The sequence below is a fragment of the Piliocolobus tephrosceles genome, chromosome 4, assembly GCF_002776525.5.
Source record: "Piliocolobus tephrosceles isolate RC106 chromosome 4, ASM277652v3, whole genome shotgun sequence".
NCBI lineage: Eukaryota > Metazoa > Chordata > Mammalia > Primates > Cercopithecidae > Piliocolobus > Piliocolobus tephrosceles.
The window spans coordinates 53,325,842-53,345,338 of record NC_045437.1 but is presented as its reverse complement, the minus strand read 5'-3'; the positions used below and the strand labels follow the sequence as shown (position 1 = coordinate 53,345,338).

Genomic DNA, 19,497 nt, shown 5'->3' with positions numbered 1-19,497 from the left:
TTTTTGGTGATGTCTGAATTATATTCATAATTCCAGATGATAGGTGATAGTAACAAGTCAGTAAATCCTATCAATAGGGAATAAAGAACCAGCATTTATTGCATAGAGTGTTTTCTTAGGATACCTCAGCTGAGGCTGGGCACAGTAGCTCATGCCTGTAATCCCAGCACTTTGGGAGGCCGAGGTGGGTGGATCACCTGAGGTCAGGAGTTCAAGACCAGCCTGGCCAACATGATGAAGCCTTGTCTCTACTAAAAATACAAAAATTTTTATTCCAGCTACTCGGGGGGCAAGGCGAGATAATCAGTTGAACCTGGGAGGCAGAGGTTACAGTGAGCCAAAATCATGCCATTGCACTCCTGTCTGGGTGAGAGAACAAGACTTCGTCTCAAAAAAAAAAAAAGGAAAGAATGTCTCAGTTGAACCTTATCAATAAAAGATGTAGATTGTTTGAGTACTTTAAGGAAGAATTTGCCATTTCCTGGGAGTACACTGTTTCCAAATGGTTTAATTGATTACCTATGAACAGTTCATTAAAGGGCTCTGGAAAAAATTGAGACCTGGGTGCAGAGGGCAGCCATCGAGGTCATCCAGGTTTGAGTGGTTTTGCTCTTTGAGAACAGGTGACTGAAAAGCTGCCCAAGTCTGTGTGACCTGTTTTTCAGAGCTTGATAAAAGCTAAAGTGGGGCACTCCTCCACAGCCCCTGCAGCAGTCTCTCAGGGCGTGGTATAGATAACAAGTCAGACATGTGATATAAATATGTATGCTTTAATTCACTTATTCTCTCCCCATTAAAGCAAAGTACAAAATCAGAGAAGTGCAATTGGCGAAAAGTTTGATGATTTCCTTTTCTGGGATGGGAGTTGCAACATCAGTATAGGATAATAAAGAATAAGGGCCCTCAGATACTTTTCAGTTTATAAATAAAACTATAAAAGAGTATGGGCTCTGGAGTCAGGCTTGGGTTTGAATCCCAGCTGCACAAATGCTATGTGACCTTGAACAAGCTACTTTACTTCTCTGTACCCAGTAAATTGGGTTGATAATATCTTCCTCTGGGCTTATTGGGAGGATTAAATAAGAACATGCATGTGTACTCTTGGTAAAGGCCTGAGGAGAGCTTAACAGTTAGAGGGAGATGTGAAAGTAGTTCATTATGTCTGGAGCATAGATACAAGAGCGAAAGGATGGCAGTGACAAAGCCAACATGGTAGTTAGGGCAGATTCAGAAGTGGGTAGCTTGAACCTGATCCTGAAGTCACTGGGGAACCATGCCATTGACAGGGAGTATCATGATCAGATGTGCATTTTAGGATGATAACTCTGCAGGCAATCTGGAAAATAGATTAGAAGGCATCCAGGAAGAACCTCCTGGGTTTCTGATTTGGACAACTGAGTACGTACTGGTGATCATCCCTGAGATAAGGAATAAAGGAGGAGGACAGATTTGGTTCTAGGGGCAAGGAAGATGAGCAATTTAATTTTAGACATACTGTATTTAAGGTGACCATTGACATCCAAGTGGAGCTACCCAGCAGGCAGTTGGTCATATGGGTCTAGAACTCAGGAGATTTGTGCTGGAGGTACAGATCTATAATTCTTTAGCTATAGGTGCATCTGTAACCATACAAATGGAACAGGCATGGTGTGCAAGATGTAAAGAAAAGAAAAGAGGCCATAGAACTGAATCCTGAAGAGCTCTAAGGAATCCTGAGAAGGGGCTAAAAAACAAAAACAAAACTTAAAAAAAAGACAGCTGATGATAAAAATCATGAGGGAACAGCCAGAGACATCAAATGAAAAGAGGAATCATTATCACAAAAGCCCAAGAAGGGAAAAGTTCCCAAAAAAGAGGGAGTTAAAAACAGGAAAGAGTGGAAAACACTGTCATGTATCACAAAAAGTCGATACGTAAATAGTGAAGAATGTCTGTTGCATTTAGTAGAAATCACTGGGGACCTTGGTGAGAGCAGTCCTTTTTTTTTTTTTTTTTTTTTGTTATTTTTTTTTTTTTTGTCGGAGACCAGGACCCAGATTGAAGTAGGGTGAAGAGTGAGTGGGACATAAGAACAAAAAGATAGCAGGGCTGGCTGGACCACTTTGAAAAATCTTGAGGATGAAAGGAAAGGAAGAAATAGTGGTGTCTAGTGGGGGACCCAGGATCAAGGAAGTTTTTGGTTTTTTTCACTTAAGGTGGAGAAATGTAAGCACTCCAGCACGTGTGTGTGTATGTGTATAAAGAGGCAGTACAAATGAGACATTTAAGATTTTGCTGAGAGATGATATCTCTGGAAGAGATTGGATAGGACCCAAGCCCAGAGCAAGAAACTGGCTTTAGGCAAGTCAGATTCATCTTATACTAGTTAGGAGTATAGAGAAATGGATGATACAGATGCAGCTATGTTCGTAGGAGGGAAGTGGAGAGAATTTCTGTATGATAGCTTTAGTAATGTAGGCAGCAAAGTCAGCTACTGATGGTGAGAGGAGAAATTCAGGGAGGCTGCACACAGTTTGAATAATAGGTCATAGGAGGCAGATGTTCATGGATGGATTTTCCTGAAGCCTTGGGAATCCAACTCAAATCAGAGGCCATGATATAATAGTATCAAAACTCATAGCTCTGTTCAAAACCTGCTATGAGAGTAGAAAAAGTAGCTGGTTAAAATGGTCCTGAGCAGAGGTTTTTAAGATTGATATAGCAGAAGGACTGGAAGTTGGGGTTTTGGTGAGAGATGGTTGACCTGACAGATGAAGCTCACTTCTAACAGCTGTGCAACCTGAGGTGAAACTACAATTGGAAGCCCACCCCTAGCCCCCTCCTGTACCATGAGGGGCCTCACATGTGTATGGATGCCCCCACCTGTATGACCAAACTCTGACCACACTCCCTGCTCTTAATGGCCACCCCTCAGTGCAAGATATATATAAACCAATGGTGCAGTTCACCCTCAGGAAAATAGACCCTGGGAAGGGACCCACACAGATTCTGGGAGCCATTTGAGCAAGGAATTCTGGAGTCTTGGGCACTCAAAGCATAGTTGCAGGATGGTAGTGGCAAGCTTTGCATGAGCTCATCCCCTTACCTCATCCTGAGCTGAGTGCAGACACAGGAGGGGCCAGAGTGGAGCCTGCCAAAGTACGGCAGTCGGCCAGGCACGGTGGCTCACGCCTGTAATCCTAGCACTTTGGGAGGCCAAGACAGGCAGATCACCTGAAGTCAGGAGTTCAAGACCAGCCTGGTCAACATAGTGAAACCCCGTCTCTACTAAAAATACAAAATTTAGCCAGGCGTGGTGGCACACGCCTGTAATCCTAGCTACTTGGGAGGCTGAGGCAGGAGAATTGCTTGAACCTAGGAGGTGGAGGTTGCAGTGAGCCAAGATCACGCCACTGCACTCCAGCCTGGGCAACAGAGCAAGACTCTGTCTCAAAAACAAAAACAAAGTACAGCAGTCATCCAGGTCTAAGGGTGGAGCTGTGGGAGAAGTCTGTTAGAGTGAGAAAATAGAGGGATTAAAGGACTGGAGTTCTAAGGGAGTTGGAAAACTAAGAACCATGAGAGTAGATAAATGGAAGCTGAAAAGATAGAAGGTTGTGATTGCAGTGGAATAGCTGACTTTATGATTTCCAAGGAGCATCTTCAAATGGTGGTAAGAAGAATAAACACAAAGGTTCTTGGAGTGAAATAGGTTAAGGAAGTGATGTTGGCTGGGCGCAGTGGCTCATGCCTGTAATCACAGCACTTTGGGAGGCCAAGGTGGGAGAATTGTTGAGCCCAGGATTTGAGACTAGCCTGGGCAACATAGCGAAACCCCATCTCTACAAAAATTAAATTAGCCAGGCATGATGGTGCATGCCTATAGTCCCAGCTATTAGGGAAATGGGAAGATCAAGTGCTTAAGCCCAGGAAGTTGAGGCCACAGTGAGTTATAATCACACCACTGCACTCCAGCCTCAGCAACAGAATGAGACCCTGTCCCAAAAAGAAAAGAGAGAGAAAAAGAAAAGAAACTGAAGTTAAGGGAGTGGTAAGCCTTGTCCACCCACCCTTAGAGTCTCCCTGGGATGATTATGGAACTTTAGACAGGGACTGATAATGGTTTGACTGTGTCCCTACCCAAATCTCATCTTGAATTATAGCTCCCATAATCCTCATGTGTCATAGGAGGAACCCAATGGGAGGTAATCGAATCTGGGGGTGGATTTTTCCTGTGCTGTTCTCGTGATAGTGAGTAAGTCTCATGAGATCTGATGGTTTCATAAAGGGCAGCTCCCTGCGCACACTCTCTTGCCTGCCGCCATGTAAGATGTGACTTTGCTCCTCTTTCGCCTTCTGCTATGATTGTGAGGCCTCCCCAGGCATGTGGAACTGTGAGTCCATTATACCTCTTTTTCCTTATACATTATCCAGTCTTGGGTACTTCTTCATAGCAGTATGAAAATAGACTAATACAGGGACTGTAGAGCTAATTCTTTGGTGAATGTGAGAAAATGGCAAAGAGTTTAGTTAATGACAGCAACAAAGAGAGTTAATAAGGGATGTAGCAGGAAGACAGTAGCCTCAGAGGATTAGAATTGTAGTGCAGTAATGATTTGGACACCCCTTTGAGGATCAAGGAGAGGTTTACCCTGTGTCAAGGCCTCCTAGTGTGAGGAACTTGAGAGAATGTGAGTGCACTTCATGGGAGGGGCAGTGCATTCACCAGGAATCCAAGTTACAGTTAAGACAAAGCGGAAAAGCCAGTGCCCTGTGACAAGGTTGAGGATGTAGGGCCAGGGGTGAGTGTCGGAGAAAGAGACTGGCATGATGGGAGAGCTTCACCAACTGGTGATGCCGAACCTTTGGGACAGTGGCAAAATGTATGCTGTGAAAGGACACAGAGCAGAGAGAAAGCAGTAAGTTCACAAATATTTGCTGTGTTGAAGGTCTCGTACCAGAAACCTTTAGGTAAACTTTTATGACTTCTATCTTAGTAAGCTCAGTCAGTGAATAAGATTAATTCTCACTTGTAAAATAAGGACATGAAATTTAAACAGTCTTGTGGTAAAACCATTTTTATATTCTGATCATATTATCAATACCCTTGGCCCTGCTCCCTATGGAAAGAACTGAAAGTCTTTTCTGCCAGACTGTGCTCTTGAAAGTAGTGCTTACTCCTTATTTCTCTACGTTATGAGAATTAGATGAGTGTTTTAACACTCCCTGCACACATGAACTACTCAGTAAATGAGTTCTCCCTTCCTCTGTTTCTCTGTCCTTTCTTCCTTCCAGAGAAGACACCTAGGAACCTGGTTTGCGAGTGGAATAGGGAAAGGGTACCCAAGGAAGGGCACAGGCAGGGCTGCTTGCCGTACATGTGCTGTCACGTGGAATCTCAGGAATGAGATCGTCCAGTCGGTGCTGTCCATTCGAACTTTCTGCAGTGGTGAAAACATTATCTGTGCTGTCCAGTGTGGTACCCACTTACTACAAGTGGCTATTGGATATTTGAAATGTGCCTGGTACAACTGAGAAACTAAATTTTTTATTTTATTTACTCATAATTCATTTAAATAACTACATGTGCCTACTGTGTTGGACTGCACAGGTCTAGTGGATAATGTGCTGCTTGGCCGAAGGCTTCAAGAGAGAAATGGACTAAGTACCTGAAGAAATAGATAAGTTGGCCAGGAGTGTTGGCTCATGCCTGTAATCTCAGCACTTTGGGAGCCAAAGCGGGTGGATTGCTTGAGCCCAGGAGTTGCTCACTATGGGCAACATAGCAAGACTCTATCTCTATTAAAAATTTAAAAATTAGCTGGATGTGGTGGCACACGCCTGTAGTACCAGCTACTTGGAAGGCTGAAGCAGGAGGATTGCTTGAGTCCAGGAGGTCTAGTTTACAGTGAGCTATGACTGCACAACTACTCTCCAGCCTGGGCAACAGAGTGAGACCTTGTCTTTTAAAAAAGTAAAGAGAAAGAGAGAGAGAAATACAGATAAAAAGAGAAACAAGGAAAGAAGAAAGAAAAGAAGGAAGGAGAAAGAAAAAGAGAAACAGGTAAGCCTCAGTGAGGTATGTAGCTGGGCTTTGGCATCGCAGAAATCAGAAATAAAGGAGTCCTATATGCTCTGATGAAAGGACCCTGGACTTGAGCTATGGCCTGAGAAGTTGTGAGGAGAGGGGTGATTTACTCAAAACAGTGGCTAGAAAGACAACTTTGTAAATAGTAGAAATCAGGATTAGAGTGTTTCTGATGTAGTAACTACACAAGAGAAATAATTAAACTTATACAGGAATTCCAGTCTTGAGGGGGAATTGATTTAATGCAGACCTCAAGAGCAGTTTGTAGAGAAACATTAGTTGCAAAGCAAATACTGGGAATATTTGCCAAGTGTTTCAAAGAATTGGGACAAATTTCTGGAAATGTCCTGCCAACCATGTAGTACAACACAGTGACATGGTGACAGGGAAAGGGATGGAAAAAATGTAAATTGGTAGGAGGTAGAAGTTGGAAAATTTTACATAATATAGTTTCACCATAGCCCTGGCTCTAATAAAACGTGTTTCCCTGTATGAATGTTTACTTGTGATGATGAGGGAAGATGGTGTTGCTTTAATGTTTTTGCCATATTTGTCCCATCTCGTTTCAAGTGTATAATGAACATCTGTCTGCTCATCAGTGTGCAATGCATTGGGGTGGGAGTTTGTGATGAAAGAAATGTACAATGGCCATTGTGCTTGAGAAAGTCCTAGTTTCATTTAGAATATAAAACAAACTAATTGAATAGGTGATGACAGTAATTTAAATGTCTAAAATGAATGGCACAGATGAAAGGTGGTAGAAGCTCAGATCTGGGTGAACTGGAATGGTGAAAGCCTTGATGAGAGGAAGTAGAGGACTTCAAACTATGCTTCAAAAGAAAATGAACCCCATAAATCCACATTTCTGAAAGTACATTCCATAAAATATTTTACAAAAGTCTCAAGGCAATAATTAACTCAGAATAACTATGGCATACTCATTTGTCCAAATGAAATTCTGTAACCTGATGATCTCTGTCAAAATTTATCCAGCTTTCTTCCTTTGCTTAAACACTACTGTTATTATTATTATATTATTTTGGACACAGGAGATTACAGTGCTAGCAAATGCACCTTCCTGTCAATTCTAGTATGGTATTCTGTATTATTTCTTGGTTAGAAATTTCACAGGGTTGGCCTGTTGCAGTGACTCATGCTTGTCATCCCAACACTTTGGGAAGCTGAGGTGGAAGGATCGCTTGAGCTTAGGAGTTCAAGACCAGCCTGGGCAACATGGCAAAACCACATCTCTACAAAAAGTACAAAAAATTAGCTAGGTGTCATGCACACCTATAGTCCCAGCTACTTGGAAGGCTCAGGGAAGAGGATCACCTGACCCTGGAAGGTTGAGGCTACAGTGAGCCATGATCATGCCACCTGGACTCTAGCCTGGGTGAGAGAGTAAGACCCTGTTTCAAAAAAAAAAAAAAAATTCACAAAGGTCATGTTTTGAAAAGTGCTTTGAAAACAGAGATAATGAAGAAGGTATGATGATTGAGACAGAAATAATAAAGAGCCTGGAATTTTGTAGTAGGAAAAAAATATATAGTGTTTAATTAGACAACTGGAATCTCAGATTTGATCTACTTTTTCATTTTCAAATTACTAGACATAATAACTGCTGTAGGAAAAGACAGGCTCATGCCGGTTGTCTGCTTTTGACTTATATAGCTCTCAGCTGCAAAAAGTCAGAGAAAAATCTTCACCAGATTCTCAAGAATACAAGCACAGCTACTGGATGACTACAGGTGCACTGGTGTTCCCACCCGGGTGCAGTTCTTTCCAGGACTGTAGAGCCACGGAAGGGGAAGACGAGATCAATGTACCAGCATCCAAAGCATTGGGTGAGCTTGAAAATGTAACAAAGGGGAAGAAGAGGGATGCTCCGCAAAATGAAGATGGGAGAGGAAAAGCAGAGATAATGCAGAGAGAAAGTACTCAGTAGATCAAAATGTTTTAGTTAGAAGTATAAGGCATTCCCCTGTCACCATTCCTTTTCTTTGGTAACAAGAATTATGAATCCTGAAAAGAATTAAGGTAAAATCCCAGAAGGTGAGAAAAAAAAGTGTTAAGATACAAATTTTAATATATTTAGTTGACCCATGACATCATGATTTCTAACTTTTGTTTCTGTCTTTTTAGCCCTTCCAGGTTCAGGGAATAGTATTACATTAAGGGAGAAATAGCTTTTCACTAGTTGCCTTGGAAACTATAAAACATATATATGTCTAGCCAAGGTGGAGGTATTGACATCTTTATCAGTTTAACTTTCCCACTACAAATAAATGACAAGTGTTTGAGGTGATAGTTATGCTAATTAACCTGGTTTGATTATTACACAATGTACACATATATTGAAACATCACACTCTACCCATAAAGATGTACAATTATTATGTGTCAATTAAAAACGAAATAGAACTTAACAATCAGATATGCTATGACCACTTAATCTTCCAGTAAATGTTAGGAAATAGATGAAAACCAATGAAGGTCATCTTATCAGTGAAATGCTTGAAGTAATTTTCTTTTAAAACTGTGTAATAGGCCAGGCACGGTGGCTCATGCCTATAATCTCAACACATTGGAAGGCCAAGGAGGGCGGATCACTTCAGGTTAGGAGTTCAGGACCAGCCTGGCCAACATGGTGAAACCCTGTCTCTAATAAAAATACAAAAAACTAGTCAGGCATGGTAACACAAGCTTGTAATTCCAGCTACTCGGAAGGCCGAGGCACGAAAATCGCTTTAACCTGGGAGGTGGAGGTTGCAATGAGCTGAGATTACGCCATTGTACTCCAGCCTGGGTGATAGAGTGAGACTCTGTCTCCAAAAAAAAAGAAACCTGAGTATTAATAGAAATTTATCTGTAGTCATTGGTTTATACTAAGAGGAGTGGTGAAAAGAACAAGGTATTAAGATGGATACGTCCTATGTTTTCGTCGTCGTTCTTCTCTTTAATATTCCTGTAACTCAGTCATCTCAGGGCCAGCCTTTTTACCTATGCTGAGACTTCCTTGACAGTACAGCCTGTCATGGCCATGACTGACTCTTTCTTAGTGGCCTCTGTTGGCAGAAATAATTATTTTGGAAATTTTCAGCCAACTGTATAAATCCTGAACTTCACATCTTTATTATTTTGCACCAACACCAAGTATGTAAGACCCTCTACTCATCTGCCATTTCTTGTACTCTGACCTCCATACTGTTGGTTTCTCCCTATACTTATTCCTTTATCAGTAGAATCCTATATGAGGCAAATAATATAAAACCCCATTCTAACTGATTTCACCATAGAGGGGACTTACTAACTCATAACTGGAACGGTCAGGCTTTACAATTAGTTGATCTATGGGCTCTATGGTGTCTTTAAATATTTGGTTTCCTTCCTTTATTCTGCCATTCAAAGTGTCTGTTTTATCGTAAATCAGATTCTGCTCATTCTCATAGGATGGCTGCCAGCTGCAATCAAGGACACAAGTGTACTCACACTTAGTAGGAATGAGACCCCTTCTCTCACAGCATTCCAAGCAAGAGTACTGAGGGCAGGGACAGCTACCTTCAAAGAACATGAACTGTGTTGGGTGTGTGTGAGTGTTGACAGGAAGATGTGCATATAATTAGGTAGGGGAAGAGGTTAATGGCTAGATAACCAATGTGTATCTAACCATCTACTGTACTGACTTCTCCATTGTTATTTCTGGAACCCTTGTCCTGTGGTAAATAAACTCCTTCACTTTTTCATACTCTTCCCTGGATCTTCCCTTTTCTTCCTGATCTTTTCTAAAATCCACTGAACCCTGACAAGAATATTTCCCATGCATCCCTCTTCCTCCCACACCCCATACCAGAAAGTAAGGAGGAAAGATCAGTATCTTTTCCCCCAGAGGCCCCTTGCAACCACTGTGATGTCCAGCACTTCTTCATTGTGTAAAAACACCTTTAAAGCTCATGATCTGGTTTTCCCATTTTATATCCTGCTCATGTTGCCTCCCCCAGTCAGCTGGGAGTTTCTTCTTCAGGTACTCGGGTTCCTGGTTCAGTCTTTCTCCTTACAGGATCCACCGTCAACCTGCTGACTCCAGTGTTCACATAGGAATTTATCCGAACTAGACTTGTTTCTTTACACTCTTGCAGAGAAACTGCTTAATCCTTGAGGTCTTAAATTCAAATATCTCACATTTTTACTATAACCTGACTACTCCCATTTTACTGTTTTAATGATTTTACTGAGACTATAGTTTTTCTGTCTAAAACATTGCTCATGTTTTATATTCCATTTCTTCCTATCTCTGTAGGGAGCTCAGTCACTCTAAATACCTTAATAATGTAATTGAAAAAAAGGTGGTTTCAAGTAGTGTCATAACTATGATAAATTTCTTAAATATTTTGTGCAAATTTAAAACATATTTATTCCCAAATCTTTTGATCTAAAACCAAGGCCTTTTGTTAACTATAAATGATTTGATTGGCATTTCTCACTGTCCTTGTATAAACTATACCTATAATGCATCATCTTTGATTTCCAGTTTCAGCTTCTTGAAAGTGGAACATGAGTATAAGAAACATATAAGTAGTATGAATTCAGAAGCCTTCTGAATTGTCACAATTCCTTTCTCAATCTTTCAAAAGGACAAGTTTTTTGTGGGAGTTGATTTTTTTTGTAACTCTTTTTTTAAAGTATTTCTGAAACCTTTTACGTATCCCAGAAATAAGTTTTTAAATTTCGTATACGTTTAATCAGTCAGATATTTAAATTACATGAAAATAAGCATAACAGGCATAAACAGGTTTTGGAACAACAGGCTTACCATTAGTTAGTATGTAACTCAGCTGGTAGAAGAAGAAATGTGAAAATGTATTAGAAAATAGCCTGGCAGCCTCAAGTTGTAAGCATCAACTAGTATGTAGACATGAGTTCTTATGGAGAGTAAGTTGAGGATATCAGTATTTAGGTCTCTCCTATGTGAAAAATGTATCTATTCTGTGTCTCAACCTCTTTTAGCTACACTGCATTAGCTCTTCTTCTTTCCATGGCCAAATCCACAGAGAATTGCCTAGGTGCACACTCTCTCCAGTTCTTCACCTCTTCCTTATTCCTCCATCATAGTGGTCAGACCTATACGCCTGCTGCTCCCCTGACACTGCTTTAGCCAGAGTCGTGAATGGCATTCTGCTGCTGTATTCAACAAAGACTTTTCAGTTTTTCTCAACATCTGTATGTTTGGTACTGTTTTCACTGCTTACTTGTCACAACTTCCTAGAACCCATCTTGGCCTAATGTTCCTTCTACCTCAGTGATCATATTAGAGTTAGGGCCCCAATGCTTTTCTCTTCTCTGCAAACTCCCTTGGGTACTCCTATAAATACGATTACCACTTAATATTAATGAATTCCTCTTACATGTTCTTTAGCCACTTCAAACTTGACATGTCCAAAATTGAGTTTCTCTTTTTTCCCCCAAAAAGCCTCCTTTCCCTTGACTCTTGACTCTCTCACCTCCACCGCCTCCATCCATTCAGTACCAAGTCCTATTGAGCCCAACTCCTGAATATATTTTAAACCATTCTGATTCCCCCTATTTCCTAGTTTTGTATACTTTAATCATGAGCCCCAATTACAGCCCCAAGAACAACTTCTCTCTTGAATGATCTCTTTTACAAACCTTTCAACTCATTATAATTTGAGCAATTTCTCTAAAACACAAATCTGGTATCTCTCACCTGATTAAAACCCTTCTATGGCTCTCAAATTGCCTTCAGAATAAGATTGGATGTTTGGGGGAGTTTTTGGTTGTTGTCGTTGTTGTTTTAATGTTGTTTTAATGTTTCGTGTAGACAATGTTTCACTATTTTGCCCAGGCTGGTCTATTTTGCCCAGGCTGGTCTCAAACCCTGGACCTTAAGCAATCTGCCTGCCTCAGCCTCTCAAAATGTTGGGATTATAAGCATGAGCCACGATGCCTGGCCAAGGTTAGAGGTTCTGATGATTCCCAAGGCTCTTCATTTGCTAAATGTCTCTACTTACCTTTTCAGCCTTCTCTCCCCTTATGGCATTACCTTTGGATAATTCCTACACATTGTTCAAATGTTGGTTTGCTAGTTGCTCTTTCTAGAAAATCTTTCTTTACACATTCGCCCTGCCCCAAGACCAGAATGGAGTTCCCTTCTTTTGGAGTTCTCTCTGCTTACCCTTGTCATAACACTCATCTCAGTGTAGTATAATTGCATGTTTATCCATTTGTCCTTTCTACTATGTTAGAATGTCAGGGTCTAAGACAATTTGCCATTTATCCCCATTGTCTGTCACGAACTAGATACAGTACATGCTCGTAAGTATTAGCTGGATGAATGACTTTAAACAAGTCACTTAGTCTCTGGCTTCAGTTGCTTCATTAGAAGAGAATACAGTAATGCCCTACCTACCTTATAAGGTTGTTTTGGGGTCCTGTAAGATAATAGAAATGAAGCTTAGCATAGTGGTTAAGAATATGGGTTCTGGATCCATACTGCCTGGCTTTTAATCCTACCTGTGACCCTACAACTAGCTGCATGGCTTTAGGCAAGTTACTTAACTTCTCGGTGTTTTAGTTTTCTCTTCAGTAAAACAAGACTAACCACAGTATATAACTTAGAGGGTTGTTGGATGACTGAATGAGTTACTACATGGGAAGTATTTTGAACCATGCCTGAACAGACAATAAATGTTAGCTACTAAATATAACATTTTTATTTATAAGCCCTAAAATTATATATACTTATATTTATGTATATATGTGCATGTGTGTATAGACAGAGAGAGAAACATGGCATCAGTATTACTAGTTTGAATGTTTTAAGGGAGTAAAGACTGGTATCATTATTCCTAACAATTTCTTCTTTCTTTTTTTCTTTTAGGATAATGCCATAGCTATCCCAGAGTTTATTTTCCAAGTCTTAAATTCAAATTGTCATTCTTAATTTACATGAAATTTTGGTTAGAAAAATTGATGTTCAGTATAGGAAGAGAAGTTTTTAAGTTTCCTTGCTAAACTTGCAAGGTTTTTTTGAGTCTATGTACATAGTAGGTGGAAGTTAGCACTGGAAAAATATTAAAATAAAAAAGATACTGGCCAGGCGCAGTGGCTCACACCTGTAATCCCAGTACTTTGTGAGGCCAGGGCAGGAGAATTGCTTGAGCTCAGGAATTCAAAACCAGCCTGGGCAATGTGGGGAGACCTCATCTCTACAAATAATTTTTAAAAATTAGCTGGGTATGGTGGTATGTCCCTGTAGTTTCAGCTACTTGGGAGGTTTGTGTTGGAGGAACACTTGAGCCCACAAAGTCAAGGCTGCAGTGAGCTATGATTACGTCACTGCACTCCATCGTGGGCAACAGAATGAGGCCCTGTCTTAAAAAAAAAAGAGAGAGGGAAGATTACTGATTTAATTTATGAAGGAAAATTATTATAGCTTCAACACCTGACTTTGTTTTTCTATATGATTTAATTACACAAACAATTCAGTGTTTGAATTATACAAATTTCATTAAAACTATGTAATTATGCAAGAAAAATAGAAAATACAAGGTTACTTAGTTTTGTGCATATGTGTTCACCTGAAAGTATTTGCTTTTTTTAAAAAAAAAGTTATTTTTATTTTAAAATTTAATTTTATAATGCACATTCATATGTTGATTTTGGACCAACAGAAATCCCTTATTCTTTTTTATTTTTTTCTTTAATTATACTTTAAGTTCTAGGGTACATGTGCATAACGTGCAGGTTTGTTACATATGTATACTTGTGCCATGTTGGTGTGCTGCACCCATCAACTCATCAGCACCCATCAATTCATCATTTATATCAGGTATAACTCCCAATGCAATCCCTCCCCCCTCCCCCCTCCCCATGATAGGCCCCGGTGTGTGATGTTCCCCTTCCCGAGTCCAAGTGAGCTCATTGTTCAGTTCCCACCTATGAGTGAGAACATGCGGTGTTTGGTTTTCTCTTCTTGTGATAGTTTGCTAAGAATGATGGTTTCCAGCTGCATCCATGTCCCTACAAAGGACACAAACTCATCCTTTTTTATGGCTGCATAGTATTCCATGGTGTATATGTGCCACATTTTCTTAATCCAGTCTGTCACAGATGGACATTTGGGTTGATTCCAAGTCTTTGCTATTGTGAATAGTGCTGCAATAAACATACGTGTGCATGTGTTTTTATAGCAGCATGATTTATAATCCTTTGGGTATATACCCAGTAGTGGGATGGCTGGGTCATATGGTACTTCTAGTTCTAGATCCTTGAGGAATCGCCATACTGTTTTCCATAATGGTTGAACTAGTTTACAATCCCACCAACAGTGTAAAAGTGTTCCTATTTCTCCACATCCTCTCCAACACCTGTTGTTTCCTGACTTTTTAATGATTGCCATTCTAACTGGTGTGAGATGGTATCTCATTGTGGTTTTGATTTGCAAGAAATCTCTAATTCTTATTCTTTTTCTGATTCTTTTTAGAGTTGGTGGTTCCAGGAATTTACTCAGAATGACATTAGGAAGAGAAGTGATGTCTCCTCTTCAGGCAATGTCTTCCTGTACTGTGGCTGGCAGAAATGTTTTAAGATGGGATCTTTCACCAGAGCAAATTAAAACAAGAACTGAGGAGCTCATTGTGCAGACCAAACAGGTGTACGATGCTGTTGGAATGCTCGGTACTGAGGAAGTAACTTATGAGAACTGTCTGCAGGCACTGGCAGATATAGAAGTAAAGTATATAGGTAGGTCAGATGCAGAAGCATATCAGTGTTCCACTTTGTGGACATCTTAAATCATTTCATGCTTTCTCTCTTTCAGTTTTCCAGTTTTACAAGCATTGATTTTTACATAATTGCTTAAAATTTAATTATGTAAGATTTTAAAATTGTTTATGTTGGCAAAGGTGCTATAAAATGTACACTGATTACACTGCTTTCTGGAGAGCATTTTGATAACGTGTCAGAACTTTTAAGATATTCATACCCTTTCCCATTAATTCCACACCTAGACATTTATTCTAAGAAAATAATCATATATATGGAAAATTCATGTATCAATTTATGTATGAGTAGGTATTCTTGTCATATCATAGGCTTAGAAACAATTCCCAAGTGTCAACCAATAGATTAGAGAAATAAATTATGAAACATCCATCCTCTGTAATGCTGTATAACCATTAAAATCATGGTTTACAGGCAGTGTTTAATGACACGGGGAAAAGGACACAGAAGAACTGGAAGAAAATAAACAAATTTTATCAATGGTTTTGTTAGGATTCTCCAGAGAAATTGAACCTATAGGGTGTGTGTGTGTGTGTGTGTGTGTGTGTGTCTGTGTAAGTATATATATGTAAATATATGTATGCATGGGAAGAGAGAGATCGATTGATAGATTGATTATAGGGAATTGGCTTACATGATTAAGGCGTCTGGAAAGTCCAGAATCTCCGTGTGGGCTGGTAGGCTTGAGACCCAAGAGAGCTGATGTTCCAGCTCCAGTCCAAAAGCCAATAGCCTAGAGGCCCAGAAGAGCCAGTAGTGCTGAAGTCTGGAGACTGCAGGAGGATTCTCGCTTGTTCAGGGAGTCTTTTAGGCCCTAAACTGATTGGATATTGGCCACCACATTATAGAGGGCAGTCTACTTTACTTAGGCTCATCACTCTAATGTTAATCTCATCAAAAACATCCTCCAAGTTAACACATAAGATTAATCATCAGAATGTTTAATGTATCAGGTGATGCGTTTATAGCTAATTTTTACTTTCTTCTTTATGTATTTCTCTATTTTCTGCCCTGACATACATTATTTTTATAACATATTAGACCCTTCAAGTAATAAGGAATGAAGATTCCCTTTGGTTACCTCTAAGGGTTGGACATATTTTGTAGAATGATTATGACAGACAATCTTGGCTGTATATCCAGGTTTCATAAGAGAATATAAGATAGCTGCAGAACTGGATGTCGTAAACATTCATGTGCATTTTGTAATTTGAAAGATTGTCAGAATCCAGCATAGCCCTAGTGACCTGGTCATCTCCTTGCCCCACTATCCCTTCATTCTCTATGTTTCACTGTAAAAAGGACCTGGCTGTTTTCTCTTACCTCAGCATTTGCTGACTACTTTCTCTTATCTCAGCATTTGTTTCAGTTTCTGCTCCTACCAGCAACTGCTTCACTTTCATTAATGGCTTCTCAATCTTATTACACGTCTTGAATTTAAACTCCTGAATAAAAGGATCTGGTTGTCTTCATTAGTCAAAGTCAAAGGGATAGAGTTAGTCCCTATTCAGCAGAGCTTTTCCAGCTGGCGACTTCATGTGTGTGTACCATCATGGATGTGGTTTGTCCTTGGTTCAGGTGCTCACTTCTTCAGTCACTTGTGGCCAAGATGGTATAGCAACCCATAACTTAGGCATTTGAGACAAAGTCTCACTCTCACCCAGGCTGGAGTGCTATGGCACAATCCTAGCTCACTGCAGCCTCGAACTCGAACTCTTGGGCTCAAGAGATCCTCCTGCCTCAGCTTCCTGAGTAGCTGACACTGCAGACCTGTTCCACCATGCCCAGCTAATTTTTACATTTTGTGTGAAGATGGGGTTTCACTATGTTGTCCAGACTGGTCTCATGTATGTTGCCCACTCCTTGTCTCAGGTGATCCTTCTGCCTTGGCTCCCAAAGCACTGGGCTCACAGATGTGAGCCACCATGACTGGCTCAAACAAAATCTTTTAAAAATAATTACTTTAAATTGTTTTTCTCTCAATAATAGATCTTTTCAGCATACTTTCAAGTTTATGATATTTGTTCTTGCTCCTCTATAAATTTATTTTTGTGGGTTAATTATCGAAAATTTTGAGTTTGGGAATAGATTTCTTGAAAACTAACTTTCTCTTATCTGGGCATATTCTCTGAGTCCTTTATGCCTCTCACAGTAGCTGTTGAAACCTTGTTTGTCTAGTGTCAGGCACTGGGCATCAGCATTGTCTATAGTTTGGCAGTGAGAGCATAAATCTGGTTCCAGGTCTTTGTGGCAAAGGAAGGAAATGGCTTTCAGCATCTTTATTTGTTTAAGAATATGTTTCTAATTGTAGGCTCCTGCATTTGATGTTGCTTATATAAGTTTTTGAGCAATTTTTATTCCTTCTTAATACATTTTATAGCTAATTGATTTTATTTTATTGTTATTATTATTATTAATTTTTTTTTTGAGACGGAGTTTCACTCCTGTCGCCCAGGCTGGAGTGCAGTCGCACAATCTTGGCTCACTGCAACTTCCGCCTTCCAGGTTCAATCAATTCTCCTGCCTCAGCCTCCCGAGTAGCTGGGATCACAGGCATGCACCACCACGCTCCGCTCAATTTGTACTTTTAGTAGAGACAGGGTTTCACCATGTTGGCCAGGCTGGTCTCAAACTCCTGACTCCTGGTGATCCACCTGCCTCAGCCTCCAAAAGTGCTGGGATTAGAGGCATGAGCCACCGTTTTATAGCTAATTTTTAAAAGTAAACATATTGCAACCATATAGTTAACCATTATCACTTAAATAAGTGCGGTATTAAATTTCAAAATTTTCTATTCCATTCTTTCCTTAACCGATAGACATAAAATTATATATTAAATCCTAAAAGTATAATTTCATAATTTGATATTTCAAAAATATACCTTATGGATTTATTCTGATATTTGTGGCAGGTATTTCTAATAGCTTTATTTGTAACAATGTTTTAAGAGGACTGATATGAGTGAGGCAGTTTGTTTAACTGTATAATTTCTTGTTGTATAAAGGATAGCTCTACTGTCTCCTAGAGATCATATGGAAATTTTACTGTTTATAATACCTTCACAATACTGAAGTTAATCAAATAAAAATTCACTTATTTTCACAGCATAGCACAACCATCACTATAAACCCATACTTATTTTTGTTGTATAGTATTGGTTATTTCACTGACATCAGAGATTTTTACCCAATTAAAGTCAAAATAGAAATTGATGAAAAACCCAAGAACCAACTTTAATATGTGAAGATTAAACCAAACTAAATTATCATTATTATTTAACAGGAATGTCTCCAATATCTAGCTACTTACTGGATGTGTCCACTTAGATTTCTGGGAATCCTTTGAAATTATCTGGAATTTTGAATGTTTTTATGTATGTGTGCATTTGGGGTAGGGTCCATTGCTTTGATTAGATTTTCGATGGAGTCTTTATCTTTTTATGTGCCCTTTCCCCATCCCAGATCCTAAGATGCCTCAGTATGGGAACGGTGTCTTTCTCTTCCTACATTCCCAGTTGATAAATTATACCCTCAGGCCAGATGCAGTGGTTCAGGCCTATAATCCTAATACTTTAGGAGGCTGAGATGGGAGGATCACTTTAGCCCAGGAGTTGGAGACCAGCCTGGGAAATATGGCAAAACCCCATCTCTACAAAAAATATAAAAATTAGCTGAGTGTGCTGGATCATGCCTGTGGTCTCAGACACTCAGTGGTGTTGGGGAAGGAGGGTGCTGAGGCGGGAGGGTAGTGCTTGAGCCTGGCAAGTTGAGGCTGTAGTGAGCTGTGATTGCACCACTGCACTCCAGCCTGGGCGACAAAGTCTGGGCGACAAAGCAAGACCCTGTCTCAAAAAAAAAAAAAAAATTATACCCCAGTGTACTTCGATAAGTGCTCAGCTCACATCCTTACCATTCATAATGATGCCAACTGGAACAGCCAAGTCCTGCATTAGATGCTTTTTCTTGGTCGCCTTAGAAGTAAACATATTACAACCATATAGTTAACCATTATCACTTAAATAAGTGCTGTATTAAATTTCAAAATTTTCTATTCCATTCTTTCCTTAACCGACAGACATAAAATTATATATTAAATCCTAAAAGTATACATTTAAAATTATATATTTTAAAGTATACATTTAAAAGTATACATTTAAAATTGTATATTAAATGTAAAAATATACTTTTACAGAAAGTATAAAATAAAATAAAACTTTTATTGGCATGAGAATTCACTGGGTATGAGGTATTTGGCTTAATACTGATTTGACAAGTCCTGTTGTGGGGTAATATTTTGGTCTCCATCCGCAGTGGAAAGGACCATGCTAGACTTTCCCCAGCATGTATCCTCTGACAAAGAAGTACGAGCAGCAAGTACAGAAGCAGACAAAAGACTTTCTCGTTTTGATATTGAGATGAGCATGAGAGGAGATATATTTGAGAGAATTGTTCGTTTGCAGGTAAGTGGTATTATAAATCCCTTTAAAGAGAGGAAAACTACAACAAAAAACAACCTTCAGTCATCAATAAAACATACTGACTAGATTTTCTTAGATTTTGTTTCCAATGATTATAATACCATAATGGGCATTATATAGTATTACATAATGTTAATTGTATCATTGAGATTATG

At 39.6% G+C, this 19,497-nt stretch overlaps 1 protein-coding gene across 3 annotated transcripts in view; it reads left to right on the top strand.

Moving 5' to 3' along the window:
* NLN (neurolysin) overlaps positions 1–19,497 on the top strand; it is a 102,501-nt gene that overhangs the window by 21,850 nt on the left and 61,154 nt on the right. For all 3 annotated transcript variants that reach the window (XM_023210451.1, XM_023210450.1, XM_023210452.1), the window contains exons 2-3: positions 14,567–14,826; positions 19,176–19,324. In XM_023210451.1, coding sequence (XP_023066219.1) covers positions 14,567–14,826; positions 19,176–19,324 — 409 coding nt within the window. The remainder of the gene's footprint in view (positions 1–14,566; positions 14,827–19,175; positions 19,325–19,497) is intronic.